The 27,975-nt window shown below is 41.0% G+C and overlaps 3 protein-coding genes across 7 annotated transcripts in view; 2 read left to right on the top strand and 1 right to left on the bottom strand.

Moving 5' to 3' along the window:
• The first annotated feature begins 145 nt into the window (after positions 1-145).
• lrrc59 (leucine rich repeat containing 59) lies at positions 146-6,876 on the top strand. Of its 2 annotated transcripts, none has more exons than XM_088599439.1 (8): positions 146-334; positions 755-875; positions 1,443-1,502; positions 1,997-2,155; positions 3,196-3,300; positions 4,143-4,215; positions 4,935-5,114; positions 5,756-6,876. In XM_088599439.1, the coding sequence occupies exons 2-8, from the start codon at positions 771-773 to the stop codon at positions 6,001-6,003; spliced, it is 930 nt and encodes a 309-aa protein (XP_088455565.1). In that variant the 5' UTR covers positions 146-334; positions 755-770; the 3' UTR covers positions 6,004-6,876. The 2 variants fall into 2 exon arrangements, with proteins under 2 accessions (XP_088455565.1, XP_088455564.1); XM_088599438.1 differs by having other exon boundaries at positions 147-344.
• Positions 6,877-7,087: 211 nt separating this feature from the next.
• nat9 (N-acetyltransferase 9) lies at positions 7,088-13,991 on the bottom strand. Of its 2 annotated transcripts, none has more exons than XM_088599441.1 (7): positions 13,853-13,991; positions 13,368-13,461; positions 12,444-12,553; positions 11,546-11,686; positions 10,981-11,040; positions 9,935-10,029; positions 7,088-8,936 (listed from the first exon to the last, which is right to left on the bottom strand). In XM_088599441.1, the coding sequence occupies exons 2-7, from the start codon at positions 13,442-13,444 to the stop codon at positions 8,781-8,783; spliced, it is 639 nt and encodes a 212-aa protein (XP_088455567.1). In that variant the 5' UTR covers positions 13,445-13,461; positions 13,853-13,991; the 3' UTR covers positions 7,088-8,780. The 2 variants fall into 2 exon arrangements, with proteins under 2 accessions (XP_088455567.1, XP_088455566.1); XM_088599440.1 differs by lacking the exon at positions 13,853-13,991 and adding an exon at positions 13,658-13,841.
• Positions 13,992-14,137: 146 nt separating this feature from the next.
• Positions 14,138-27,975, top strand: part of slc38a12 (solute carrier family 38 member 12) — a 108,936-nt gene continuing 95,098 nt past the window's right edge. The window contains exons 1-6 of one of the 3 annotated variants that reach the window (XM_088599436.1): positions 14,138-14,389; positions 14,943-15,001; positions 17,252-17,373; positions 19,760-19,841; positions 26,839-26,926; positions 27,484-27,564. In XM_088599436.1, coding sequence (XP_088455562.1) covers positions 14,957-15,001; positions 17,252-17,373; positions 19,760-19,841; positions 26,839-26,926; positions 27,484-27,564 — 418 coding nt within the window. In that variant the 5' untranslated portion in view covers positions 14,138-14,389; positions 14,943-14,956. Of the gene's footprint in view, positions 14,390-14,942; positions 15,002-17,251; positions 17,374-19,759; positions 19,845-24,106; positions 24,264-26,838; positions 26,927-27,483; positions 27,565-27,975 lie in introns of those variants that run through there. The other 2 variants (XM_088599435.1, XM_088599437.1) reach the window with 2 other exon arrangements.

Here is a 27,975-nt window from a genome sequence, read left to right as displayed (position 1 = left end):
CAATGTATTTAGTAGTTTTCGACGCCGTGAAGAAAATAACGGTGCTCGGGAGCTCAAGTGTAGTTTGTTCCTCCACGCAGCGGATGGCGCCACTCGTCAGCACGTTTTCCTCCTAAATTAACCTCTTGCCCAGAGCGCCTGTGCCAGCAGGGCTTTTCAATGACGTGGATATTCATTCCCAGTGAAGGAAGAGAGGCGTAGAAGTTGGTTTTGTTTTCTGCATAGAATAAATTCGTGTAGACTTGACAGCGAGCCTGCGTTCGGTCATTTAAAAATCCTCCTTTTCCTGAAAAAAAACACGCTGCAGTAAATTTATTTCGACAGTGTTGTTCAGGTAGACGCAAGTAAGTTTAATTATTTGGGTTTGCACACTTTGCTTTACTGTAGTCGTAACTTAAGAATTTACACTTTTGTATTGTCAATGCATGGAAAAAGTTATTTTAAAATCATCTGAAAACTGGATAAAAGCTATAAAATTATTTAGTATTTCTGCTTTACGCGAATATTTCGGATTCCATTGTCAGATCGTCCTTACAATGGATAAGCTGGCAATGCAACTAAAACAAGTTCTAACCAGATAAGACTGGTTATTTTTTGAGTTTATTATCGTTACGTTCGAGTTACTATACTTTTCCGGCTTAAGAGGCGATGCAGAAAGATTTGTTCCACTGTCGGGTCCGTCGCAGTGGCTGTGTTTCAGACTTAGCAGTGTCAGCATCTTGATTGTGTTTTTAATTTTCATTGTGTTCTTTAGGTGTTGTAGTTGCACAATGAGTAAAATCATCAATAAAGGCGTGAACCTACGGGATAAAATCAATGGAAATGAGATGGACCTCAGCCTTTGTAACCTGACGGAAGTCCCTGTTAAAGAGTTGGTATGCTAAATATAGTTGGCTTTCTTCATGTGACATTTTGATTTGTGGCTCTACATGGCTTTATTTTACTTAAAACGATTATTTTATTAAGTCAATCGTGAAATTTGAGAAATTCCTGCAAGAACAGAAGTTAAATTGATTTTAAGCTTTCAAAGGCTCTTTTGAAATTGTGAAAGCTCCCAATAATTAATAAAAATTATAGAACAAAACTGCAGTAGAAATTAACTGTAGTTTTCAATTGATCACTGGCAGTCCTGCTGGTAACTTCATGACAATTTGTGATTTGAGATTTTATGGTTTCATAGCTTGCCTGAAATACTACAGTTCTCTTGTTTCCGGAGTTACTGTGTGGAGTTGCAAGATGCAAGAGTTAAAAAAAACTGCTCCAGAGCAGTATTCAGGAGGAAAACTGAAGTTATAAAAGCTAAAAGTCTAGCAACAGGTGACAAGTGTATGAAAAAGAAGAATGAAATTAGTCGTTTGAACTTGCAGAGCAGTCTGCATCTTCAATACTTAGAAGAAGTGTCAGGGCTGAATCTGGTTTACCTTCTGTTGTTTTAATTTTAGTCTGCCTTTCCGAAAGCCACTGCCTTGGATCTTTCCTGCAACAACCTCACCATCCTCCCTGTAAGTAACCCGAAACCGTCATTTCTGAGTCACTGTGTACAGTCATATGTGTAAAAAGGTCTTCTCTGTTTGTGGTTCACCTAAAACTTTTCTGGAATTAAGTTGTTCAGCCAGCAGAGGTGTGCTAAAGCACATCACTAGAGTAGGGGTTGGTATGGTCTGATGGGGAAAGATCATGTGAAGTGTTTGACATATGGTGACTGAAGGAAAATGTGAAAAGAAGCTTATTTCATGGATCTATTAGAAAAATACATTATGAAAGAATTGATTTTCCCTGCCGAATAAAAGTAAGCAGCCTTGACTCAGAGATAATGGTCAACACAACACCTGTTGCAAAATGGAGCAGTAACTGGTCTCATCTAGAAAGTAATCCTATAGCAGTGCAGAAATGTTGTGAGAGAGCTGAATGCCTCTGAGTTAAGGAACTTTTTAAGAAGCTAGGCCTCAGCAATTATATCACTTCTTTATGTTTGAAACTTTATTTCTCTTTCCAGTCAGATTTCTGCGGCCTCACACACCTGACTAAACTGGATCTGAGTAAAAACCAGTTGAGTCAGCTACCTGCAGAGCTGGGGCGTCTCACCAGCTTGCAGCACCTTGACCTCTACAACAACAAGCTCACCATGTTGCCTGTCAGCTTTGCCCAGTTAAAGGTAAGATGGACACATTAATTTGCATGCATTCCAAATCTCCTGTTTGGTGACACCTGGTGAATGGACCTGGCCAGTGACTGGCTCATGTCTGGTGGTGCTTTTCAGTGATTTTAATGGAGGAGTAGGCAGGACTGCGCCAGGTGGAGCCATTGGGGGTGTGACTGTACTCAAGAGAAACCATTAGATTGACAAATACACAGCAGTTTGATCAGGTTTTATGAATAGCAAACTCTTGAGTCTGGAGTTAAAGAACATGGAAAAGTCCATCAGTTGGTGTTAAATATATAACTGTGTAAAAGTTGAGATCTGATAACTGCAGTTACGACTCGGAAGAAATCGCTTGGTTAGGTTAGAGTGAAATGGCAAGTTCTGAAGAGATGAATGACATGTTCTCATTAAATTGTTACCTTTCTTTGTAAAGCTTGTAGTTTGCATATGCCTATGCTATGCAGAATCCAAACCTTTGTCCCTTCATTTACTTGTGCTCTGAAATACAACAAAATTATCCTCTTTAAGCATTTTCAGCATTATCTATAATCAAAGTAATGGTAAATATATTAATCTAGTGGCATAGTATTGCATGCTACTTCACGATGATTATCTACTATCTGTAAACAAGGAGACCTGCTGTCCCAAAATGGTCAGCTTTGAATCTGGAGATGATACAAATGTTACTCAGTGATACTCGGTGCCAAGCCCAAAATGAATCACATATATAACATCTCATTTAAAAGACGGGGCGGCACTGTGGGGGAAACGTGAATGCCCTACATAATGAAATTAATCACTTGTAATTGGTTGTTTAATAGTTAATAGTTCTGTATCTGACTTATTTGAAGCTAAATCTCAGTATCCAAACATAAGCATTGTGCTGTGTTCAAGCAATTCTTTTGTGCCACTGTGATTTCTAAAACACAGTGGTCATTTTTATTAATACATTTGTTTTTGGCTTGAAATGGATGGGATGATATTTTTACCAGCATTCTTGGACCATCATTTGACAGGTCAGTTCAGCTCAATATAATTGGCTTGTCTTTTAGAATTTGAAATGGCTCGACCTCAAAGACAACCCCTTGGAACCCAGCCTGGCCAAGGCCGCAGGTGACTGTCTGGACGAGAAGCAGTGTAAACAGTGTGCAGGCAGGGTAAGACTGCTGTGTGTGTGAGAGGGTTCATGCCAAAGTTACAGCCCATCACAAGACATGGAAGAAAAAATCAGGTTTTGGCCTGAATACATGATTCAAGATGGAGGCACTGGGGACTTCTTGCAATAGGCCTGATTCTGTGAGCCTTAATGGATGGTTCTTATATCTACCTTTGTAAGGTTATACAATCTTTTTATCAGGGTATGTGCTGTATTTTCCAAATGCATTCCTTTCACTAAACCACAAATAATGATTTTCCAGCCCTGATTGTGTTTTTAAAAAAGAAAGTGCTGTTTGTAACTATCTCACCACAAAGTAAGCATATGTTTGGTTGTAAATAAGTGGTCAACCTTAATCATTCTTACAATTACTATTGTAATACCCCATTTATTTTATAAGTTAACTGCCTACAGTGCAGGCCCTGTGGTTTCTGTGTATTTTTGTTAAACAAACATTAATAATACAATATGCACATTAAGCAACAGGTTTCTGTGTATTATTGTGAAGTGATTGTGGTTACTAATGCAGCCTGAATGTTTATTTGCTATTCGCTTTGTTCAGTCAATTTGGTTATTACATAATGGGAACAATGTGAAAGTAGCAATAGTTTTAGTTTGTCTCATGCATACATTTACCCGTTTTATGAATCCCTAAATCTTAATCATTAAAAAGAGTTGAAATTAAACTATATTTTGTGGTGCAAGCAGAGGTCTGTAATGTCGGGCTGCCTGGAAACATATCTTATATAATAAAAGCCTTTCAGTGTAGATTTTTCAAACCATTGGACTCCAGTGCGTCAGCTCAGAACAGTGTTGTCACTTTTTTGTTTGCCTTGTGTGCAGGTTTTGCAGTACATGAGGGTAATCCAGGAGCAGGAGGACAAGGAGAAAGAGCGCCGCCTACAGCGAGAGAAAGGTGGGTGCCACAGGGAGTCCTGTTAGAGTTGAAGTTGTGCCAGTTTATTTTTATTTCAAAGACATTGCCTTTTGCCCAGACCTAAGAAAACAGTGTTAATTTACTGTGTACACTCTCAGTTGTAAAATATAAGACATTTACAGATAACAGTGAGCCTGGGTGAAGGGTTTTGATCACTTGAATTCATCACTTTGTGATCTCAGATGCCTTATGTTTTAAAAATCAAAAATTTTCTTTCCCGTTTGTTTTATTTTTAAAATTTAGTTTCACTATTTTCTATCATACACCCACCCCCACCCCCATTTTGACTCGCCAGTAGTCAGGTGTCTTGGCTCAAGCACCAACCCCTGTACGCACATGGGGGAAACAAGGAAGTGCCATCCAGCTCATCTGACCTGTCTACACATTGAGCTCCATAGCAACGCACAGGAGCTCTAGTGCTGATTGGAGGGGAGGTGTGACCCGTTGCTGATGTCACCACAAGCCTTTAGTAGCTCAGTAGGTTACTGTTTTGATGGGAGCTGAGAGATCCCTATCCTTATTGTGATTGTATTGATAAAGAGAAGTTATTGTTAAGGCAAAACCATCTCCATCGAATTCTCCCCTATGTAGCAAATGATTTATTTCCTCTTAAATGTTACCTGAGTTCTGTGTAGATTTTTACCAGCTTATTTTTGGGGCAGTGGTTGTAAATAGAGCTTCTTCTTTAACACCATCAGAGCTGGAGAAGAAGAGGGAAGCACAGCAGAGGGCGAAAGAGGCCAGGGAAAGAGAGGCTCGCAAACGGGAGAAGGCAGAGGAGAAGGAGAGGAAGAGGAGAGAGTATGATGCCCAGAGGGCTGCAATGGCCTCTCAGGAGAAACCGAAGAAGAAGGAGCAGGTGGATGGAGAGGCGAAGGGTGAGTCCACAGGAGTTAGCTGTCCTCGCTCATGAGGAGCTACTGGCTTTCACTACAATCTTTTTTCCCAACTTTTCAAAAGAAACCCATTAACCAGTGCTGATATAGGTCAGCACTGACTCGAGAGATTATTATACTCTCCAATGAGTGACACATGTTCTTGCTCATTATTGAATTCATAATTTGGATGAGACATAAAACCATGTTCTGACTCTCCATGGTGATTAAATTCCCAAGGAGTTTCTTGAGAAGAGTAGGGGTGTTGCCCTGTTGTATTGGCCAAAATTTCCCCCGGGCCTTTACCACTCATGGCCTCCTAATAATCCCTATCTATGAATTGATTTCATCACTCTGTTCTCCTCCTCACTGGTAGTTGATGTGTGGTGAGTGTACTGGTTCATCATTCAGGTGGGGCTACACATTGGTGGTGAAGGGGAGCCTCCATTATCTGTAAAACGCTATAAGTGGGGTGTCCAGAAAGGCATTGTATGAGGGTAAGGAATTAGTATTAAATTCATCTTGATTTCTCAAGTGTGGCAACTCCAGTTGGATAGAAATTGATGTAATAGAGAAGTTGAAAAACAAAACTTAAGAGAAAGTATTTAGATGGAATCTCATCAAACGTGTTTTCCTTTCCCCAGGAAATCACACTGTAGTCAAGAAGTCTGCCCCCAGGCCAAGGCGCTCTGTGATTAGCCTCCTGCTGAAGCTCCTGCTGTTCCTATTGGTGGGTGTCCTGGCCGTGGTGGGGGTGTGTCAGATGACAGAGCTGCGGCAGGAGGCGACTTGTGTTTCTATAAATGTCATGTACGAGGAGGCTGTATCCCAGGTGAGGGGACAGGAGGTGGTCCGGCGGATTTTACAGAAACTCTCCGTGCAACAGCCATAAACCACGACCCCTCGTTCAGCCTAAGAGGTGTACAGAAGAGCATACAATGAGGGTGGGTGCGGATGCAGTTAAAATTCCTATGGAATTGTTTTTTCTTTTTTTTTATTCCAAGCTGTATATGATCACCAGCAGACACGTTATTTCTGGGCAGTCTTCTGACTAATCATGTTTTAGCATCTTGCTGTCCTAGCGCTGCCAAAATGAAATGGTAAAGCTTGATTTGCTCATCATGCACTACTCCTCTTTCAAAAGAACAGGTTGCAGGTACAAACGCAGATGATGAATCTTAATTTTTAACTTGATTATGCATTCCCAATCAAGAAGAGCTGCACACAGTTTTTTGGCAAATGTTTGTTTTTAATTTCATTGCATTTGCATGTTTAGAGGTTGAATGTAACTACACTGTTGGGATACACTGACATACCTATCAGTTACTCTTCTGGTGTAAGTGATGCATCAAATACAGTGCTAACAATATAGCTTGTGGTTTGGAGACTCAGGCCACATGAGTGTATATTTGTGTCTTCCTTTAATGCAAACTGAGCAAGAGTCCATCATTTTACACAAATTACAGCCTTTCTGTGTCTGAAATTTTAATTCCTACACACTTGGCATCCATGCCAGGGTGCAAAAAAAGACACATTGCACAAAGCTTATGTCTTTGTCTTTTCTTGCTAGCTGGTTGTGAATTCTGGTGGCTCTGTCCAGGTTAGCATGACTTCTCTGGAGTCCTTCTTCAGGCATGGACAACTGTGATTTCAGCAGCTGTATATTATCCGCGGTGAACCGGAAAGGTCTGAAAAATCTGTGTGGATGTTCTTGTAAGGAAAAAAGTTAATCATGAAAATAAATCTGCTACCGGCTGAAGGACAACGTTTCAGTGGTGTTGTTTTCATGCATCTGTCAAGTCACTGAATCCCAGATGTACAGATCTTCAGGTATGTTAAGAAGTGTAATAGCAGGTAAGTGAAATAAGACAAGAATCCTTTCCATATGTTTGTGTGTATATATTAAGGCAGAGAGAAATTCATTTTACTCCTTGGATATTAGTTGCTAATATTTTCAAATGTAGAGCTCAAAGGAGAAAATTGTAAGCCTAAGTTTATTTTCACCATAATCAGTTAAATGCACACCATACCATGTCATCTAGACTTCAAAATTCTGAATTTACGGAATCCATTGGCTTCCTTCCCCATTCTTTGGCACTAGAGATGGCTGGATAACTAGCAGGACCTGGGAACTCATTGGGCCTCCCTGCCTGTGAATTAAAAATTAAAAATAGCTTCTTTGTTGCCTGTAGTGATCATTAAAATGACTCCCTTATGTGAGACACTGGAGAACTACTGTACAGGCAGCTCTATAGATTAGGCATCTATAAAAAATATGAAGTAACGCAGATATAAACTTGGAAACTCAGACAACTTATTTTATAATTAATTTCAGGCTAAAAAAGTAACAATTACAGATTCTGAAATGTACAATAAGAAAGGTTACAGAGCAGAGAATACCATTTGGACCAGCTTCATTGTTACATTACTTGTAGTTTACAGATCTAGCATCAACATTGAAGCATTAAAGAAACTCAGGGAAACAGGTTCAACAGCATGATTTAGACAGTTTATACTAAGCATCAATGTCTTAATATGCAACTGTTCATCTCTGCAGATTAAGATGCATTCCAACATTTACGGAAACCAGTCTTACTGTGGATTGGATGCTTTGGTTTGTAGGCTTTTTATTCCTATTTAAAAAGTTTTTTAAAAAAGCAGGATGGGGCAGAAAATAGAACTCAAAATGTTAGAGGATGTTAAAGAGAATTTAGCAGCTCCAACATTGTGCACAAGTACTAATTAGATCTAATTCACTTGTTATATTTTCCAGATGAATGAGCTTTTTTTACAGTAATTCACATACACAATTCTACATCTGTTGTACTCTCACTAACCAAAAATAACAGCTGGTTGGCTTGAGGAAAATGAGACAGACGTCCGTTACTTTCCTGCTTAGAATTATCCCTCTCACTGCTATGGAAAATGCATAGAACTGCTGAAATGTGGTATGCAGTCCCAGAATCCGTTATCCTTACTGCTACCAGCTGAAGGTGATTCTGGTGGAAGTCTGGCATGGGATTTGGAGGCAGAGCACAGCTTCAGCTTCCTATTCAAGTTGCTCTTGCAGTGTGTAGAGGCCCAGTCTGTTTGGTGGTGTATAGCTATATTGTGAAGCCTATCTTTGAACCTCTCGCATAGTGATATTGTTTATCCAATAAATACTTAGTTCTAAAACTAGTATGCTGGGATTCTGTTTTGACTAAGTCCCCTCCACCTTATACTGCCTAGCTCCCAGGCCCTTCCCCTCTAGCAAACCGGAAGAATGGAGAAAGACAGGAATACCATGTTCGTACTGTAAACGTACTATACGTAGACTCGACATTATAAACGTAGACTTACTCGCACTATTCCTAAACGGGGGAAGAACGTATCTGGCATTGAGTATCGAGTGACATTTGTTATTCTGTTGTGTGTCCTGTGTGCCGTTGAACATCAGTGTAATTGCTAGTTATTTTAACCAGTGTGTTATGAACCATTTAGTCATGGAAGGCAGTGGCAGGCAGGGCGGGTTTATATACAGCAGTGTCTGCTCGGTCACCTGTAGAAGGCTTTTAGGCCCAGCTCTACTGGAAAACGTGACCCCACTGGTTCTCAAACCGGAATGCTAATATATACAAAATGGGCTTCCGGGTTTGAAAACGGGGCTTCTGCACGTCGACGTTGTCCTCAGTCAATGGAGGACTCTTCCCCCAGCCGCCGAGCCCTTGCTTTCTTGTAGTCTTTCTCCTGCATGAAGTCCAGGTTGCCGAGGAGCTGCTTCTCCTGCTCTTTGTCTATTGTCAGCTGTAGTGTCACCTCGTGGAAAACCTCGCTCGAGGACACCTGGAACATGCAAGCCAGTTGGACCCATTCATTGGTTAATGGACATCCATGGTTGTGTGGCATGAAATTGGGTAATTCAGCCTAAAAGCCACAGTCTACTGGCAATGGTAGTTTTCCTACTTATAAGGCTACTGTTGTGTTTCTTCACCTCTGTCAAGTATATGTACTTCTGTTGACCCCTGCATTGAAACACGTAGATGGTAACTATAACTATTCCAGTTTTGTACCTCAGTAAGTGTGTGCTGTTTGCGGTCTGTAAAGTGTCATAGCTCTTCAGTGATCCACACAAGGGGTCAATGGCATAAATCTAATCGGAGATCCTCTACAGCAGTAGTTCCCTGTCCCAGTCCTGGTGACCTACACACTGGTTTTCATTCAATCCCTCCTCAGATAATTGGAGCCTTGATTGATCTAACAAGTTGCTTCTTTGGAGGAATTGCATTTTTTTTCTTGTCACAAGTTTGAGATTTTATTTAACTTATAAATTACAATGGTTAAAGTTCTAATGACTTAAGAGCTGGGAGCAAACAGTTCTAATAAGTCTTATTAAATCAATGAAGGGTTTGATTGTGTAACTGTGGCAACGACTGGAACAAGAACCACCAGGTGTGTAGGGGACCAGGACTGGGAACCACTACTCTACAGGCACAACAGTACACCCATGGAAACAGAATTATAAAAAATGAAGGCATGAATCGGTCAAGAAGGAAACATGCTCCTTCCTCATCTAATCTTCATTCCTGACAGGAGATGGCATGGTTATCAAAAATTGAGTCTGACATTTTAGCTTTTAATCAGGATGTGCAGTGTGCTCCTGGAGATGAGATCTAATACCTGTTTTTTTCTAGGCATGACCAAAGTGTTATTGGTAACAATCATTCAAAGTTCAAATAAATTTCCCCCGTGAGAAAATATTCTCCAAAGTGGCACTGTTGGTTAAAAACCCAGCATCCCAGTAGAATATTGTTTTCACACATACAAGAGAAGATGTGTATTACCTCCTGAAACTGAAATTTCTTGAACAGGGCGATGCTCACGTTGTTGTCCATTCCAATTTTGGCTTCAAATTTGCGAATTCCAAGCTTGGTTACCCCTGAAAAATGGGGCAATCAGACAGAAATAATTGGAATCAAGTGATTATGGACAGGCAGCACTTAAAAGCATTATATCTGAGAAAACTAATTGTTTCAAATGTGGCTGAGTGACTTTATAATACCACATAAAATGTAGATTATTTCTAAAAAGGTTCTTAAAATGTCATTTTCTTTTCGGAGAAATCATTAGAATTGGAATTATCTCCCATAGTAAATTAAATATTTACTATTACATATTGGTTACTAACACTGTGACTGTGGTCCAATGTACACTGGTACATGCCACTAATATGTTGGGTTTTAACTGAAAATCCATCTAGAATTAATTAATGGCTTTCTGGTATGGGATTTCAATGTTTGAACCAACAATCAGCACGGTCGCAGAGCCCTTCTGTACATTTCTGTGAAAAAAAAAAACAGGAAAGTGAATGATGAATTTATGAACCATTCATTTTTTTTAACTGCTTCATCCAGTTCAGGGTCAAGGGGGAGCCAGAGCCTCTCCCGGCAAGCAGTGAATGCAAGGCAGGGTACACCCTGGAAGGGACACCAGTCCATCTCAGGGCACACACAGATGCATACATTCACATCCGGGCCAATTTTACCAGAAGCCAGTTAACCTACCACTATATCTCTGGACTCTGGGAGGGAGCCAGTGCACCCAGAGGAAACACATTGGATAGAATTCCTTTTACTCATGATGTCCATTTGTTTTCCAAAAGATGGGGGCAATTAGTTTAGTACAGCTTTATTTAAGGGCCAGTGGATATTTCTAAAGTGACTAATTGCAGTATTCTAGGCAGATTTTCTTTTCTATTACCAAAACGTGCTGCTAGTTTGGAGTAGGATGGCTTCTGATTGCCATGTAAGATATTCTCTTGCTGACATGGGTCTAACTTAGGTGTTAAGAGTCCCTTGAAACGGTGCTGAGGATTGTAGTGGTACCATACCATAGCACATCATCATGCGAGTGACCTCCTTGCCGAACCCCCTGCCTCTGTAGCTGGGTTCTGAAACAGAGAAAATGTATTGAGCCCATTAAGGTTACTGTGGAAGTATCGGAATCTCTGCAGATCTTGCAGTCTGTACAGTCCTGTTACGTTCAGGCACAGTTTAATACTACAGTTCTGCCTGTTAGAATTTGGAGCCATCTGTAGAGATGTGTGGGGCTAAAGATATTCTTTTTCATTCTTTTGATTGCTGTTGAATCTTTGCTTAACATAGTAAAACAGGGTGTGTGGAAGTGTAAAGTGAATCAGAGTCCGATTCTGATGATAAAATCGGCAAATCTGATTTCTTCATTCAAAGAAGTCAATTCAACACCCAAGCACTGTTCAGTTGCTGTTATGTATACATATAAACCTAACTTTAAATAACTACAAAAACCTGTTGACCCCAGGCTGCAGGTCTGAAAAACTCGACACTTTTCATTACTGCGTTTCGGTCCTCCCAGAGTCCTACCTCGTGCCTGTTGCTTTTTGTACATCAAGGGAACCTCAATGCAACAGCAGTTACCTGCGATCATGATCTCAAACTCTCCGAGAGAAGGGTCCTCCGGATCAGTCAGGAAAATGTTGACGTCTCCAACCATGCAGTCCTCCTCTGGTACCGAAGGGCTGGCCCACCGCTGCTTGTCGAGGATGATGAAAGTGCACTCTGAAAGCACAGTTCTGGTCTGTTAGAGCATAGAAGAGGGGGCACCTGCGAGCCCGTCTGAACAATACCAACAGGTACATGAACGCTTTTAGATTTTCACAAGTGGAAAATGCAGTGGTTGGCATTGCTGCCTCTTGGCACTGGTGCCCTGAGTTCAATTCCTGGGGTGCAATCTGTATGGAGTTTGCATGTTCTCCCTTTGTTTTGATTTCCTCCAATAGATCAAATTCATACCTGTAGGTTAACTGGGTCCTGTAAAAACTGGTGCTGGTGTGAAGGTGTGTGTGTGTTTGTATGTGTGTGTGCCCTGTCATGGACTGGTGTGCTTTTCAGGGTATACCCTGCCCTTACCCGTTGCTTGCTACGATAGACTCTGCGACTCTGTATTGGAAGAAGCAGTAAGAAAATGGATTGAGTTTCATAATCCTGTCACAAAACCCCCCTGCATCAGTCCAGGTTTTCTTTTCAAACATAACCAGATCTTTTATTCTAGAAACACTTTAATCTAGAATCTACCTTGAGTATAAAATACAAGCTTGTCTTAATATTAAAACCTTGATATGCTAAAATAAACAAAAACACGATTTCTAGTTGAATCAGAAACTATGGATTGATGGGGCCGGCTCTGGCACATCTGTTAAGGTTTAAGTGTTTTTACAGGAGGATACTGATGTCCACTAAAACCCACAGTGCACTTATTTATTCAGGCCGTCTGGTTGATCTGTAGAGATGTCCAGTAGAAACGAATGAGTCTTACTGTCGTCATCTTCCCTCCAGCTCCTCTGCATATCGTACTCCTGTTCCAGAGTGAGGGGCTCGGAAGCTGTCAGCTTCTGCAACTCAGAGGAGCTCATCCACTGATGATACCTGCGCAGGGCACAGCCAGAACGAGTGTCAGCACAGGGTTCAGGGCAAACTGTCCAAAGAATGATCAGAGCATGCGGAAAAAATCCCCACTTCCCAATTCCTTACATGGAACAAAGTATCCAGATTCCTTTAATGGTCTCCTTGCATGCTTTGAAAAACTGTGTTGTAAAACTTGGACAAGACTTTCAGATCTTTTACTGCAAACGTAAATGGAGTGCATCTATCAACGTTTGCCAAAGCAATCCGAAGCCGCTACACTGCTGTTTTAAAATATTTCTGGGACCACTGCATAAGCGGACACCTTCAGCAAAATGCAAACTGTGAATTTCTGGCATCCAGGTCAACCCCCAAAAAATTGTTCCTGTTTTTTACAGTTCACAACCATCAAACAGCACAAATAAGAAACTTAACAAGCCTGAAGTAAATTCTGCTTAAAAATGGATACATTTAATAGATTTTCCCTCTACATAATTCTGCAGTGACAGTATAACCTACTCCTCCAATGATTTTAAGACCATAACAAAGAAAATGTGCTCCACTAGTGAAGAACTTATTGTATTATTTTCCATATTAGAACAATGTACCTTGCGGGCCTAAGTATTGATGCTGAACACTACTTGTACTACTATTAAGTCAATTATGCAACCACTAGTACAATGATTGCTTTCAGTTTGAAATTTCTTTGGCATTACAAAGTCATTTATCGGAAGCTCTAATGTGCTCAATCTCTAACACACTAATTACAGCAATAGGTGTAAATTTAAAATGGAACACTTGGGGCTTCCACAGGTATTTTCTGACAGTGAGGCCCTACCTGGGAACGTGATTCTCGTTGTAGGGCACCAACACGACATTCTGTCCTTCCAACAGCGTGTCCTCATTTATTCTCATGATGCTGGACCTGATGACTTAGAGAAAAAGATAGCTGATGGGTACCGCTTTTTAGCATTTCATTCACACAGACGTCAATGGACAGATGTGTATCCTAGCGATTTAGGGGTGCTCGCAATTACTCCGTGGGATCTCCGTGCGGCGAACTTCACGGTTAGAGATTTGTTGAAGTTTCAAAGAAATAAATAAAGCAGGTCACAATGGAATACATACTGTAAATTGGAAGGCATCTCATTTGTGATCACTAGCTGCATTTTTACGCACTGAACACAGAGTAAATGGACAAAAAAGCGATTTGTGGAATTTTCTTCACAACGTTGTCTGTGGGGTCACAGCAACCTATATCCCACTCTGTCCAAACATTTGATAGAAGTGCCATAGGCCCTTCTCAGGCAAGCAACCGCTTACCTTGATATTATTACTGCTCCGAGCTACTTCCTGTAGTTTCTGACAGCGCACCATCACCACTCATACTGCGTGCGCGTCTCCGAGAGAAGGAAATAAACACGTTGCCGGGGTCGTGCGCGCTCCCCCTACAGAGTCCTTGGCCACATGACGGAGACTGCCGGGCAGGCGCAATCCACGAAATTGTTTCCCCTTATTTCACCATGTTGGCGCTACGACGACTAGAGTTCAATGCCATTGATATCTTCTATTAGAGCCAAGATGGCGCCAGATTCACTTTTCTGTATCCACGTCGGTCTCGTGACAGGCACCTGAAAACCTGGACGTCTCAGAGCTGCGGAAGAGGCGGTGTTGCTGGAAATTGAATGTTGTTGCGTTCGTGGTGGAAGTGGCAAAATGAAAATAGAAATTAGGTTATGAGCGTCGACGTTTACGGTTTGCCATTCTCCGGTTGTGCCTTTGTAGCCGTGACAGCACTGTAGAAACACGGAGAACAAGGGGGAAAGGACGTGTTTTCTGCTGGTCACTGTGGTAACCCAGGTGAGTGATCCTACAGGTATGGTAAAATGCAGGCAGTATCATGCCTTGGCTTTATGTGTTTTATGTGCGTTTTAATAGTATACCGGGAACAAATGGCATTACAGTCTCGAAAGCAAACAACAGCGCAAACTGAATTTTAGAGAACATTTCTATAATTTTCCTCTCTCCAGTGTAAATGTGCGATCTATTGAAGAACAAAATAAGATGTATGCCTTCTATTAAAAAACAACAACGCAGGTTTGTGTATAGGCTCTTTCTAAACTCTAGAACTAATTCCGCATTCAAATTCTACAGTATGTTAGCCAAAAGATGGCTTACGTTTTTATAAAAAATAACCACCGTATTTCCGAAGAGAAGATAGTAGGAAATGACCTCGACCCCTCGCAGTTTCAAAACATCTGTTCTTTTCAGCCTTATAACCGTGAAGTGGGACTGTAAAGTAGAAAACACGCACTAACATGCTACTGCGAGTGTTTTTGAAATGCATGATTCATTTTATTTCTTCCAACTTTGGCTGGAGTTGAATGCTTCAAGTGAGTCTTTCTCTTCCAAGGCGGCGGTATCGGAATGGCTGGGGGCATCACCGACACCGGGGAGCCGTATTCCCCTTATGTGAGTAACGATCGTCCGGTTGAAGGGAGGGTTGCTGGTAGCTCTGAAGTTTGTGTTGACATTCCTGTTTCACTCAGTCAAGGTCCAGTTTGCACACGATTATAAGGCTGCACTCTGGAGCGTTAAAATAGTTTTTTCGTGAAGTCCCACCACCGGGGAAATGTCAGCACAGGAGCACATAAGACCAAGCTGAAAAAATCTACACCTCCATACCAGTATGCCGTGATCGCACTACACTTCTTTTTGTCTTCATTCTAACCAGTGCTGGTTCTCCTGTTATCTTTTTATTCATGTGTGCAGACATGAGAAATTCTGATGATGGTCTCCAGTTGCTGATGAAGCACCAAGCCAAAAGATTTCTTCTCTCTTGACACAAGAGAACGATGCCCTGTCACAATCAACGTTCATAACCTGTCATGAAACCAGTTCGCAAGAATCAGGGGATTTTTGCACTGTAAACCCTACTCTGCTGTGACAGTTTTATCTTACAGTCCCTGGTTTTGATCACAGCTCACTATATTGAAGTTTGCCTTGGCACAGTTCTTAATCTTAACCTAGTGACACACTATGGCTCTGTTTTGCTAGTAAATACTCCAGGATATTGGTAGAGTGAATTGTGTTTTGTGCTGTAGTTTACAATGCCTGTAAGTGAGTGTTCTAATACCGTTTTATCTGTGTGAAAGGAATGTTTTAGTTTTGCCAGTGTGTTCATTCCTATTTGGCCATAAATATGAGTAAATTGTATTGTATTTTTGTAAAGTGAAGTGCTTTTTTGTTGCTTGTTATGTAAACAACACAAGCAGTTTAAACAGCTATTTGCGTGCTTTAACGAGAAGTATTGAGGAGCAGACCATGAGTTGAAGGTTGCCTTGATGTCAGTCATTGAGTTTAAACATTTCCAAGCCAGGTCTTTATAATTTCTATTATATTGTCAATGAAAATTGATATTCATAACATGATAATGCAAACAGTGCAGCACATCAATATTTGTGAGGAAATGGAGTGATGGATGTTCATGCTTTAAAGTTTTATGCTATAGTGCACAGTAGCTCTTCAGCAGACTACTGGTTCTGTAAGTTAGAAAGGCAATTACCAGGATTCTAGTGAAGCAGGCTCAACAGCAGATTCAATGCAAAGGATCACTAAGTCAGCAACAATCATGAACGGTAGGAGTAAAAAAAATCAAACTGAAATAGCCCACACTCAGTGCTGCATCAGGGGTTTTAAAAAGGAGAAGTGTAATAGTGGTTTTCTGTGATAAACAGGTCTGCTCTGGAAAGCTGCAGGTCTTGCTGCTTTTTTTTTTATTGTTTCGCAAGACCTGGGTAGGGACTTGGTCATTGAATATCCAGTGTGAAGGAAAACTGAAGATCTATTTTCTATTTTTTTCAATAATTTAAAAGGTCGCATTTTTCTCAAAGTGTGTCTGACAGATTTGCTTACTGTCCACCTCTGTGAATACAGTAAGCCTTGGCTTCAAAGTAATTCCATCATGGTACAGTGTCTTCCAATAAGCTTTTAAGTAGGTTCAAAATGATGGGGTGGGCCATTTATGACTTCAAGAGATAAAATCTGCATATATTTTTCATGTCATTCTTTATGACCATACAAAATTCCATTCCTAAACCTGATGTGATGTCTGCTGGTGGTGGAACATTCAGCCATAAGAACATAACAGTGGTTACAAATGCAGGATCTAGCCCATTTTGTAGTTAGTAGATAACTGACTTGAAGATGTCAACCAGTTGTTTCTTGAAAGATGTCAGGGTATCAACTTCATGAGCGTGTGCAGCTGTGCGGCTTGTTCCACACTTCCATAATCTTTAAAAGTAAGACTCCGATTCAGTTGACATTACAAAATGCTAGATTTTTTTAACATTGAAATCCGAAAGCTTGCGTTTTTTAAATGAACATGTATACATGTAGCATTAGTAATATCGGTCTTACTAGTTCCCACCCAATATACATTTGAATGGCTTGAAACTTCAAACATATTAAGGTGAAAATTAACAATTTCTTATTCTATGGGTGAAACATATTCAAATGCTGTTTTTTCTTTATCATTTAAAAAAAAAACATGGTACTATGTGAATGTAAATCCTTATTCAAAACAAGCTATATTTTCCTAAAAGTGTTCACCATTGCAGAAGTTCAGGTTCTGGTGCAGTGCTGTTCTCCTGGTGTTATTGGTGGTAGCAGAATACTGTGTGATCTCACCCCTGTGCCTGTGTTTTCTTTCTCCTCCTCTAGGTAGGTCTGGTGTACATGTTTAACCTGATCGTTGGTACTGGGGCCTTGACGATGCCTAAAGCTTTTGCCACTGCTGGGTGGGTGGTCAGCCTTGCACTCATCTGCTTCCTGGCGTTCATGAGGTGAGTGTCTCTGCTAGATCACTCTTCATACAGTGGTTGCATTGCTCTACAAAGTGCACATTCCATAGACACAAGCCAAACCCAGAAACGTGTTTTGTGCTGCCTTCCCTGGCACACACTAAATGGGGAAAAGATGTGAAAATGCTGTAAAATCCATCCATTGATCTGTTTTCTAAGGGCCTCTTCCAATTCAAGGCCACAGGAAATCTGGGGCCTATCTCGGTAAGCAGTGTGCACAATGCTTGGACACCCTGGACAGGACGCCAGTCCATCACAGGGCAGACACAAACACGTGTACACTCACACCAGTGCCAGTTTTCCCAGACATCAATTAACCTACCAGTCTGTCTTCAGACTAGGGGAGGAAACCAGAGCAGCCGGAGGAAACCCATGCAAACACGGGGAGAACATACAACCTCAATGAAGATATTTATATAGTCTCAGTGGCTGCCAGCTTATTCTTTATGACAGTATGGTATCAAGCAGAATTATTTATTTTTTTACAAAGTGGTCTACATCTGAGGATTTGTCTTCTGAATGAGATGAGAAGTCTGCAGTTACTGAAGTGAGAGAATTGTAGTATAAATGCAAAGTCATAGCTGTTACCCTGTCCAGAGTAACAGCGTTCTCCAGTAACCTCAGATTTACAGCGAGTGGGAGCTGTAAGTAAGTAGGAGGTGCATGTGCAAAGGCACACTGGTAGCTTAATTGGCTTCTGTGAAACTGGTCCTGCTGTGTGTTTTTGCATGTTTGTGTCTGTGAGTTCCATCCAGGGTGTGTCCTGTCATGGGGCTTTCCTGAGTTAGGCTCCATACCTCCATGACCCTGAGCTGGATCAGCAGTTTTTGGTGCGATGTGATGAATGAGGTTCTAATGCAAAGCCTTTCCAGTTTTCCTCTGGCTCCACCAGACAGGTGGTGCACTGAGCTTAGCTTATTCTAGCTACATATCCACACACGTAAACCTTATAATGTTCTTTAGAAATAAGAATTTAATGAGGAGAAACCGTCAGTTTTTACAGCTTTTTCATTGGTTTTTCCTTGCTTGGTGCAAGAAAAGGCTGAAAACCCCAACTCTGCCCACAATTTACTCTTCGCCCCATCCAGTCCTTTGTACTTTGGGTTCTTGCAGTATTGCTATGTCAGACTGTATACATTTCTTTGTTTTTCGGGAAGCCGACTAACTTCAAGAAGGTAACAAAAGAGAAGCTGCCCTTTCCAAGTGTAACTAGAGCACAGTGTTCAGTACAACCTGAACTGCTCTTAATCTGCGCTGATGCAGCCGCTGTCACAATAATTGTACTGTATGGTTGCAGGGATGTATTTGAGGTGGCAGGAACCTCAGTGTATTGGTGGGGTGTCCTGATGCACTGCATGTTAGACACCTGGGTCTCAAGGATATCTTTACTTTTCATTATTGTTTGTCACAAAATGGAGAGTCCCTCATATCCCACAGTTCATCATCATCATCATTATCATCATCATCATCATAATAATAAACAACAACAACAACAACAACAACTATATTATTATTGTTAATTGTTTACACTTATATAGTGCTTTTCTGGACACTCCACTCAAAGGGCTTTAAAAGTAATGAGAGCTCCCCTCCACCACCACCATGTATCTGAGGTGGCAGGAACCTCACTGTATTGGCGGGGTGTCTGCTCTTTTAAAACAGTGGCTCGGGTGGTGCTTCCTGATGCACTGCATGTTAACCTTTCGGCTATAATGCACATTACACTGCATGACACAGCGTGCTGTGAGGTTTGTGTTCCTCAGTACAAGCCTTGAATGGTGACTGGCAAAGAAATGAGGACACATGACCGGTGTTATTACATCAATCACCGAAAGACACCGAAAGAGTCATTTCTCATCAAAAGTTTCCTTGTGTGTGATTGTGAAACCTAAAAGACTGTCTTAGTTCTCAGTCGTTTTGAAGTTACTGGTCTGTAAATTAAATCTACCCAGGTGTTCATCAAGGTTAAAAAGTAGAAAATTAAAGTCTTTGACATAGATTTAATATTGTTGTAGAGAGCTTTTAAAACTTCTGTTCTTTGAAACAATTTAGTATAAGCAACACTCCACAAGGGGGCAGTGTTTATCTATGAAAAACACACAGGAAAGCATGATGAGCTGGCAAGCAGGACAGTTACTGAGTGCGTGGATCACTGTACCCACACTAGCTTGTGGGTTAAGCTAGTCCTCCTGGTTTTCCTAAGAGTGTACCTCCAGTGTTAGTTTAGCAGTCTTTGACTTCACTCCTGAGAAGAAAACACACTTCTCACAAAACTGCTTTACCTTTGCTGGGGGTGGTTGTGAGACATCAGTCTTTGCAGTATTTCCCGTGGTATTGACGTCTGCCGGAATTCTTTCTTTTTTTGCAGTTACATGACGACGACGTTTGTGATCGAAGCCATGGCTGCTGCCAATGCGCATTTACGCTGGAAAAGGAGGGAAACTGAGAAGGTGGTGAGTGTTGTGTTCCAGTGAGCTCTAGGTGGAAACAAAATTGAAACCAGTTTTTGAACCCATGTTTGTTTAAGCGTTACTGTAATTTTTTCCTGTATGATCCTTGTCATTAGACACCTTGGGTCTCAAGGATTTCTTTACTGTTCATTATTGTTTGTCACTAAATGGAGAGTCCCTCATACCACACAGTTCATAATAATAATAATAAACAACAACAACAACAATATTATTATTATTAATTGTTTACACTTATATAGTGCTTTTCTGGACACTCCACACAAATGGCTTTAAAAGTAATGAGAGCTCCCATCCACCACCACCACCATTGTGTTGCCCCCACCTGGATGATCCAATGACAGCCATAGTGCACCAGTATGCTCACCACACACCAGCTATCAGTGAGGAGGAGACCAGAGTGATGAAGCCAATTTGTAGATGGGCCAAGATGCCGGGTTAAATCCCCCACTCTTTTCGAGAAACGCCCTGGGATTTTTAATGAACACAGAGAGTTGGGACCTCGGTTTTACGTCTCATCTGAAGGATGGCACATATTTACTTTATATGTCCCCGTCACTATACTTGGGCATTAGGACTCACATGGACTGCAGGGTGCGTGCCTCCTCCTGGCCCCACTGGCATCTCTTCCAGCAGCAGCCTTAGTTTTTCCTAGGAGGTCTCTCATTCAGGGACCCAGGCTCACACCTGCTGAGCTTCAGTGGTTTGTCAGTTGTGAGTGGCAGGGTGATATGGCTACTGGTTAAGGCTGCAGTTTATGCATAAGCTACATATCTGAAGAAGAATGTTTGTATGCTTTCTTTTCATAATAATAATAATAATAATAATTGCTTACACTTATGTAGCGCTTTTCTGGACACTCCACTCAAAGTGCTTTACAGGTAATGGGGATACCCTCCACCATCACCAATCTGCAGCATGCATTTCTTGTGCAGTTGCTTCATCTATTGCCAAAGGACTTACAGTGCCTTGCGAAAGTATTCGGCCCCCTTGAACTTTTCAACCTTTTGCCACATTTCAGGCTTCAAACATAAAGATATAAATTTATTTTATGTGAAGAATCACCAACAAGTGGGACACAATTGTGAAGTGGAACGAAATCTATTGGATTTTTGAAACTTTTTTAACTAATAAAAAAATGAAAAGTGGGGCGTGCAAAATTATTCGGCCCCCTTGCGTTAATACTTTGTAGAGCCACCTTTTGCTGCGATTACAGCTGCAAGTCGCTTGGGGTATGTCTCTATCAGTTTTGCACATCGAGAGACTGAAATTCTTGCCCATTCTTCCTTGCAAAACAGCTCGAGCTCAGTGAGGTTGGATGGAGAGCGTTTGTGAACAGCAGTTTTCAGCTCTTTCCACAGATTCTCGATTGGATTCAGGTCTGGACTTTGACTTGGCCATTCAAACACCTGGATACGTTTATTTGTGAACCATTCCTTTGTAGATTTTGCTGTATGTTTGGGATCATTGTCTTGTTGGAAGATAAATCTCCGTCCCAGTTTCAGGTCTTTTGCAGACTCCAACAGGTTTTCATCCAGAATGGTCCTGTATTTGGCTGCATCCATCTTCCCCTCAATTTTAACCATCTTCCCTGTCCCTGCTGAAGAAAAGCAGGCCCAAACCATGATGCTGCCACCACCATGTTTGACAGTGGGGATGGTGTGTTGAGGGTGATGAGCTGTGTTGCTTTTACGCCAAACATATCATTTTGCATTGTGGCCAAAAAGTTCGATTTTGGTTTCATCTGACCAGAGCACCTTCTTCCACATGTTTGGGGTGTCTCCCAGGTGGCTTGTGGCAAACTTTAGACGAGACTTTTTATGGATATCTTTGAGAAATGGCTTTCTTCTTGCCACTCTTCCATAAAGGCCAGATTTGTGCAGTGTAAGACTGATTGTTGTCCTATGGACAGACTCTCCCACCTCAGCTGTAGTTCTCTGCAGTTCATCCAGAGTGATCATGGGCCTCTTGGCTGCATCTCTGATCAGTCTTCTCCTTGTCTGAGCTGAAAGTTTAGAGGGACGGCCAGGTCTTGGTAGATTTGCAGTGGTCTGATACTCCTTCCATTTCAAGATGATCGCTTGCACAGTGCTCCTTGGGATGTTTGAAGCTTGGGAAATCTTTTTGTATCCAAATCCGGCTTTAAACTTCTCCACAACAGTATTACGGACCTGCCTGGTGTGTTCCTTGGTCTTCATGATGCTCTCTGCGCTTTCAACAGAACCTTGAGACTATCACAGAGCAGGTGCATTTATACAGAGACTTGATTACACACAGGTGGATTCTATTTATCACCATCAGTCATTTAGGACAACATTGGATCATTCAGAGATCCTCGCTGAACTTCTGGAGTGAGTTTGCTGCACTGAAAGTAAAGGGGCCGAATAATTTTGCACGCCCCACTTTTCATTTTTTTATTAGTTAAAAAAGTTTCAAAAATCCAATAGATTTCGTTCCACTTCACAATTGTGTCCCACTTGTTGGTGATTCTTCACATAAAATAAAAAATTTATATCTTTATGTTTGAACCCTGAAATGTGGCAAAAGGGGCCGAATACTTTCGCAAGGCACTGTATATGTCACTAAGGCTGATGAAACCCTTTATCTGAACCACTTGCTTAAAAACACCTTTTTGTAGTTGATTATAGCTTTCTAGGAGTCAGTTGGGTTTCAGAACGACCGTTAACTGTGCACGCCTTTCAATAATTGTTTCAGTCACCAGGTGTCTGAAGTAATAGCAACTGAACCCCCTATATTCTTACTCAGGGACTGTTTGTTAGAGCAATATTTCCACAATTATCAGGGCATCATTAACTGACAACCTTTTAAGAGCTGTTTAGATGGAAAAACAGGAGAAAACAAATTGAGGACAGGCCATCTATGGTGCTGTTGGTTAAATGACTTGATGTATAGAAAGTGGTGTATTTCCAACACCAAGGACTCATTTGAAGGCAGTTCTTCACCAAAAGAGTTGTGGGAGTAAGGAACAAGCTACCCAGCTGTATTTGTAGCTGATGCCTTGGTAAAACAGGTGAATGAGATCCTTGTATCAATTAACTATTAATAACGCAAGTGGCCAGATGGCCTCCTATCATTTCTAACCAGTCTTATGTTCTTATATCAGTTAAGAGTCTCATTATTTGGAATAAATTAAATCCAGAAAACAGTGTTCCATTTTAGCACAATCTACAGGGCTTCAGGATTGCATTTGAGTTTTTTTATAACGGTGTTCCTTATCTTTGGATCTTGGTGTCTGAGATTATCAAGGGAGGACAGCCGAGACTCAACTGTTCTAAGCAGTAAACATGCTGTTCTGCGTTGGCCAGTCTGTATCAGTATTTGACTTTATACCCAAGATGTTTGTATTTTCTCATGTGTGTGTGAAAGTGGTTACAGTTGACTTGACATAGAGATGGCATCGTAAAATGTTTTCGACTATTGCTGACCTGCTTTGATGTCTGTCCTACCAAACATAGAGATAGAAAGCTGAACACAGGATTGCATGAGTCTGCTGCAGAAGGCATTTTAATTTTCCACCTGTGTTAAAATGCTAGTCTTGCTTAAATGATTGTGAAGGCAGTTGGTTCTTTTTATCATTTTATACTTAACTGGTTTTGACTGAGAAAAAAAACTCAAGGAAGTGATTGATTATGCTGTTTTCCTGCGAGGCTACAAGGGATGATGCTTAAGGCTTAGCATTTCCACTTCAGACATAATGACATTTCCAATTATGATAAAAGCCTGACATTGGTAAAGATTTCAGGCTGTCTCACTTTATTCCCTGCTTGGCTAGACTTTCTTCAAGATCTGAGCATCCATAACAAATGAACATCTTCTGTAGCAAGAAGAGTTATTGTTGTGTTCCCACACAGTATGGAAATCACATTTAACTTTATTTTGTTTTAACGTATTGGAACTGGCTCTGAATGTATTCATGCTCTTTCTGTAAGTATACCAAATTTTGGGCAATGGTTTGAATAGGGCTAACAAATTATATTTAAGAGAATATAAATACATGTCCATCCATCCATCAGCACGGAGCTACTTATTCACCGTGAGGCCTGCGTGATCTCAGTGAATTAGATATCAGCCTGGTCAGTACTACAGTCCACCGAGTCCAGTGCATCAAAATTATATATATGCCTATACAGTAGTAAATGTCTTTTTAAAAAAATGTTCATTTCCTGTATTTTGCAGTGCACATCATAAAACCATCTGGACCAGTTGTCCACATCTGGTGTCTTGAAATTCTGATCTGTGCAGATCTGCTGCAGCTTCAAAGGAAACAGGATTTCTTGGGATTTTGGGCGTAGTTGGAAATGCCTGCCTAGACAGACTGAAAGACGAGTGGTCAGAAGAAACCTAATCCCTGAGCAGACGGAGTAAATGCAGAAATGAATGCATGTAGGAAAACTTCGGCATTCATTTTTACCTTTTTAACTTGCAGTGCTCCCATCCAACAGAATTGGGAGATACTGTACTGTTAATCTCCATCCCCTCCAGCAGTTAGAAGCAGGAGCATGCTTGTTTTTCAGAGCAATAAAAACCCTGACCCGTACAGGAGAGGACACGGAGGGTCAGCCTTTGGAAGCTTGCTGTGTAAAGGAATTCTGCTTTGTAGTTTTCAAATTGAAGCTCATGTTCAGAGCTGTCTCCTCTGCCTCTGTAGCCCTCTGCGTGTTCTGCCTGCTCAGGCCGTTCAGAGTCATTTCTCTGCTGCGGCCTTCTCCTGCAGTAACCACCTTTAAAGATTTGTTTTTCACAGAAGAGAAACTTCTACTTTTCAGAATTCTGCATTTGCAAGAGCTGGTTTGGCACAGTTTATTTGTCTACTGGATTTTCTTTGACATATCAGCAATAAGCTGCAAATTCTTTGTTTTGTCGCTGAAGCATCAGTGCAGTTTTCTGCAATATATTGTCCAAATAATAATAATAATAATAACATTACTTTATTAACCCTTTACAATTTCTTGCATTAGGAATTATCTTTTCGCATACCCCAGCTTGCTCTCCATGAGACACACAGACAGGGAGAGAGCCAGGGGTCAGAGCGCAGGCTCTGCCATTGTACAGTGCCCCTGGAGCAGTCAGGGTTAAGGACCTTGCTCAGGGGCCCAACGGAGTAGGATTCCTCTGCCGGCTGCGGGATGGGTATTTGTGAAAAAAATTGTAAAGCAGTGACAGTTTTAAATCGCAGATTGTTCTTCCTAGCCTGTGTAATTGTTTTGGAAATCTTGAACATGCTTTGACACTGAGAGGGAATATGGTTTTGTCCTTGCAACTTTTGTTTGGGGTGCCACCTTCTCTAATGTTGATCTACGTTTGCATTGCATGTTGCGCTAGAATCTCTAATATCTGTAGCTGAAAGTGATTGAAGAAATAACTTGTTTGCAGTACCAGGGTGAAATATGAAACTGAAAATTCCTGTTTTATTGCAACTGCATCATCTCATCATGGATCATTCTTTTTCTACTAGGATTCACTGAGTTTCCTTTAATTGCAACTTATGTTTAAGCAGCGCTAGCCCCTCTTTTTTGTTGTTGTTAATCAGTTTATGACAGCCCTAATGTTTACCTTAATTGCACTGTAATTGAAACAAATCTGTGTCATTTTAGATGATGAGCACTTATTATAGGGCACAAGAACAGGCACTCTCCCGATGTGAGTGAAGGGAGGCATTATCATTTATGGAGCACAAAACAGCTGCGCTTGACAATTTGCAGATGCTGTGCTATTTTAACTTGCAGATGTTGGCAAATACATTGCTCATAACATATTCTGAACCTTTGCTGTTTGACAAATGGCAATTGAAAGTGGGCTTGTTGGGTTGAATCTCGAGAAGAGGAATTGCTCGGTTGGCAAATGCTTAACCAACTGAAGGCCAGCATTGAACCAAATCCAAATAGTGGGTTTCTGTCATTTGATGGAATAATTTTCTGGGGCCATTTTAGGGGTGTCTGTAAGGATGAGTGTATTGTAATTGTTGCAAAGTGTGGGCTAGTGTAAAGACATGGCAAAAAAGAAAATCTAAATACTTTATATGGTTTATTGTTATGTGCATTCCACATCTATGAAGTAAGCAGCATGGAATGTCTAACATCTTGTCTTGATGTACTGTAGGTAAGGTGTCTTAACTCCAGTCCTATATAGGTACAGTGGCTTCTGGTTTACATTCCACCCAGGCTTTGAATGATTTAATTAGATCAATCACATCTGGCTGCCTACAAAAGCCGGCAGGACTGTGCCTCTGTAGGGCCCTGGCTTGGGTACAAGAGCTTATGGTGTATACAACTTTGGGTATCTGGAGAAGGTCTTAATATCATCGCTGTCTATTGCATTTATTTTTCATTCTGTATTATCCCCATAAAGCTCAGCTATGGCCAAAGTTCCAAGTGAGGTTGTCAGTCAATTGATTGTCTAGGACCCCAGTTTTTTGGGTGTAACAGAGGACTGAATGAAAGCAGTGCCTCTGCACAGGATGATTTTGGGGAGTGGGTAAACAGATATTCCTTCACTCCTTCAGCTACATAGCACTTTGATTTCAGGCTTTGCAAGCTGCAGACCCTTGAATCAAGTCACACTATATCAATGTATCTTGTTGCATGGGGCAGGGCAAATTGACTCAAACCAAAACAAAGGGGAAACCAAGCTGGTACTATGGAGCTCTTGGTCATAGGGAAGAGTTTGCAGTTAGCAAAACTAGAAATGGGACAGTTTTCTGTGCTGAAGCAGTTTTTTTGTTCTCTTTACTCTCAATTAGGAATAAACAGTTACCCAACAGCATGGCATGCTGCCTTCCTTGGGAAGGATGAGCAAAAGGTTCAGAGTCTGGCTGAAGTCTGTGCAGAGACTGCGTAAGGTGGCCTAGGCTTTCTCCATTTCTCTATCCCAGACAGAGAAGTTGCTGCAGGAACAAATGGATCAGTGAATCAAAGGTATTTCCTGTCTAAAGCACCATGTTTGCTCTCTCCTCCCCTAGATCAACGACAGCGATTCCACATCCGATTATTCAGATGATGAGGTGCTAGCCCGTGATCACTCGGAAACTCATCCCATTCTCTCCGTCCGTGAGTAATCAGTCCCCTTTCAACAGATGGCATTTCAGAGGGGATTTGTGTTTGCAGCTGTAGAGACACACTTTGACACCCTGCGTCTGAATGATATTCTAATGATTTGCAAAGTGAATTATTGATTGTTGACCTGTTATTTCTTGTTAATTATGCCCCCAAGTTTAATAGCCATTCAGTCATTTTACCCAGCATTACATAACGGTCTTGATCTAGTGCCAATATATATTTTTATATTTTCAATTCTGTAAATGTAGATGGGTTTGGAAACCAGAATTGCAGGCCTTTTCTATAAATTAATTTTCTCATTAAATCATTTTCATTTACAAATCCCTAAATCACTGCATACTGTATGTAATAAAGTAGATCTGAAGTTCTACCCTGCTTTGTATTAAATTATAATAATAAAAATAATAATTTGCTATAATTATAACAAATGGCCTCAAAGTTTGCATATTACAGTTATGTCTTTGATATGCTGTGTCTCTCCATTTTGGTACCCAGTAAATAAGTTAACAGTTTATTTCCGGTGTTGCATGTTTTTTATGGTTTTGTAGGGCGTGGTGTTTCTCCAGATCACTTTGAGATTGTGGAGCGAGTCGAGATGGGTCAGATGGCCTCCATATTCTTTAACAAAGGTAAGAGAGGTGTTTTATTTAGAGCACTTTTGAAAATTGTGTTTAGTGGATGAGAAATCATTGTTGATTTCTTTAAAAAAACATTTCCTGGGAAAAAGGTGTACTGTAAGTAAAAGGAGTCAGAGCTCTGGGAGGTGACAATAAGTGATGGACCTCTGGAGACCGACTGCTGTTGGATACTTTCTGGCTACATTTTTGTGACCGCACATGGTAAGCATCAGCTGAACTCCGCAACTCCTACTGGATCTCTGCCTACTTCAAGGTGTTCTACTGAACTGTTCTTTTCCAGCAAACTGTTTTTCTCCCAAATAAGTTTGTATTATTTCCCTGTCGCATCCTGCTTTACTTGGAGGTGCTGAAATAGCTTTCGGCAGCAGAAACACAAAAAAAATTGTCGAAGCTGTCTCTCTG

Source organism: Lepisosteus platostomus, chromosome 11 (genome assembly GCF_059453375.1).
Source record: "Lepisosteus platostomus isolate fLepPlt1 chromosome 11, fLepPlt1.hap1, whole genome shotgun sequence".
NCBI classification, from domain to species: Eukaryota; Metazoa; Chordata; class Actinopteri; order Semionotiformes; family Lepisosteidae; genus Lepisosteus; species Lepisosteus platostomus.
The sequence above is the reverse complement of the archived record's forward strand: the minus strand, read 5'-3'. Positions and strand labels throughout refer to the sequence as shown.

Bases quoted from the DNA above. Each gene is read 5' to 3' on its own strand.
- lrrc59 (XM_088599439.1), top strand. From the start codon at position 771: ATGAGTAAAATCATCAATAAAGGCGTGAACCTACGGGATAAAATCAAT. The intron at 2,156-3,195 runs GTAAGATGGACA...CTTGTCTTTTAG, and splicing joins TCAGCTTTGCCCAGTTAAAG to AATTTGAAATGGCTCGACCT. The intron at 5,115-5,755 runs GTGAGTCCACAG...TCCTTTCCCCAG, and splicing joins GGTGGATGGAGAGGCGAAGG to GAAATCACACTGTAGTCAAG.
- nat9 (XM_088599440.1), bottom strand. From the start codon at position 13,679: ATGAGATGCCTTCCAATTTACA. The intron at 11,687-12,443 runs GTAAGACTCATT...CTGTGCTTTCAG, and splicing joins CTGGAGGGAAGATGACGACA to AGTGCACTTTCATCATCCTC. The intron at 8,937-9,934 runs GTAATACACATC...TGCATGTTCCAG, and splicing joins AGAAATTTCAGTTTCAGGAG to GTGTCCTCGAGCGAGGTTTT.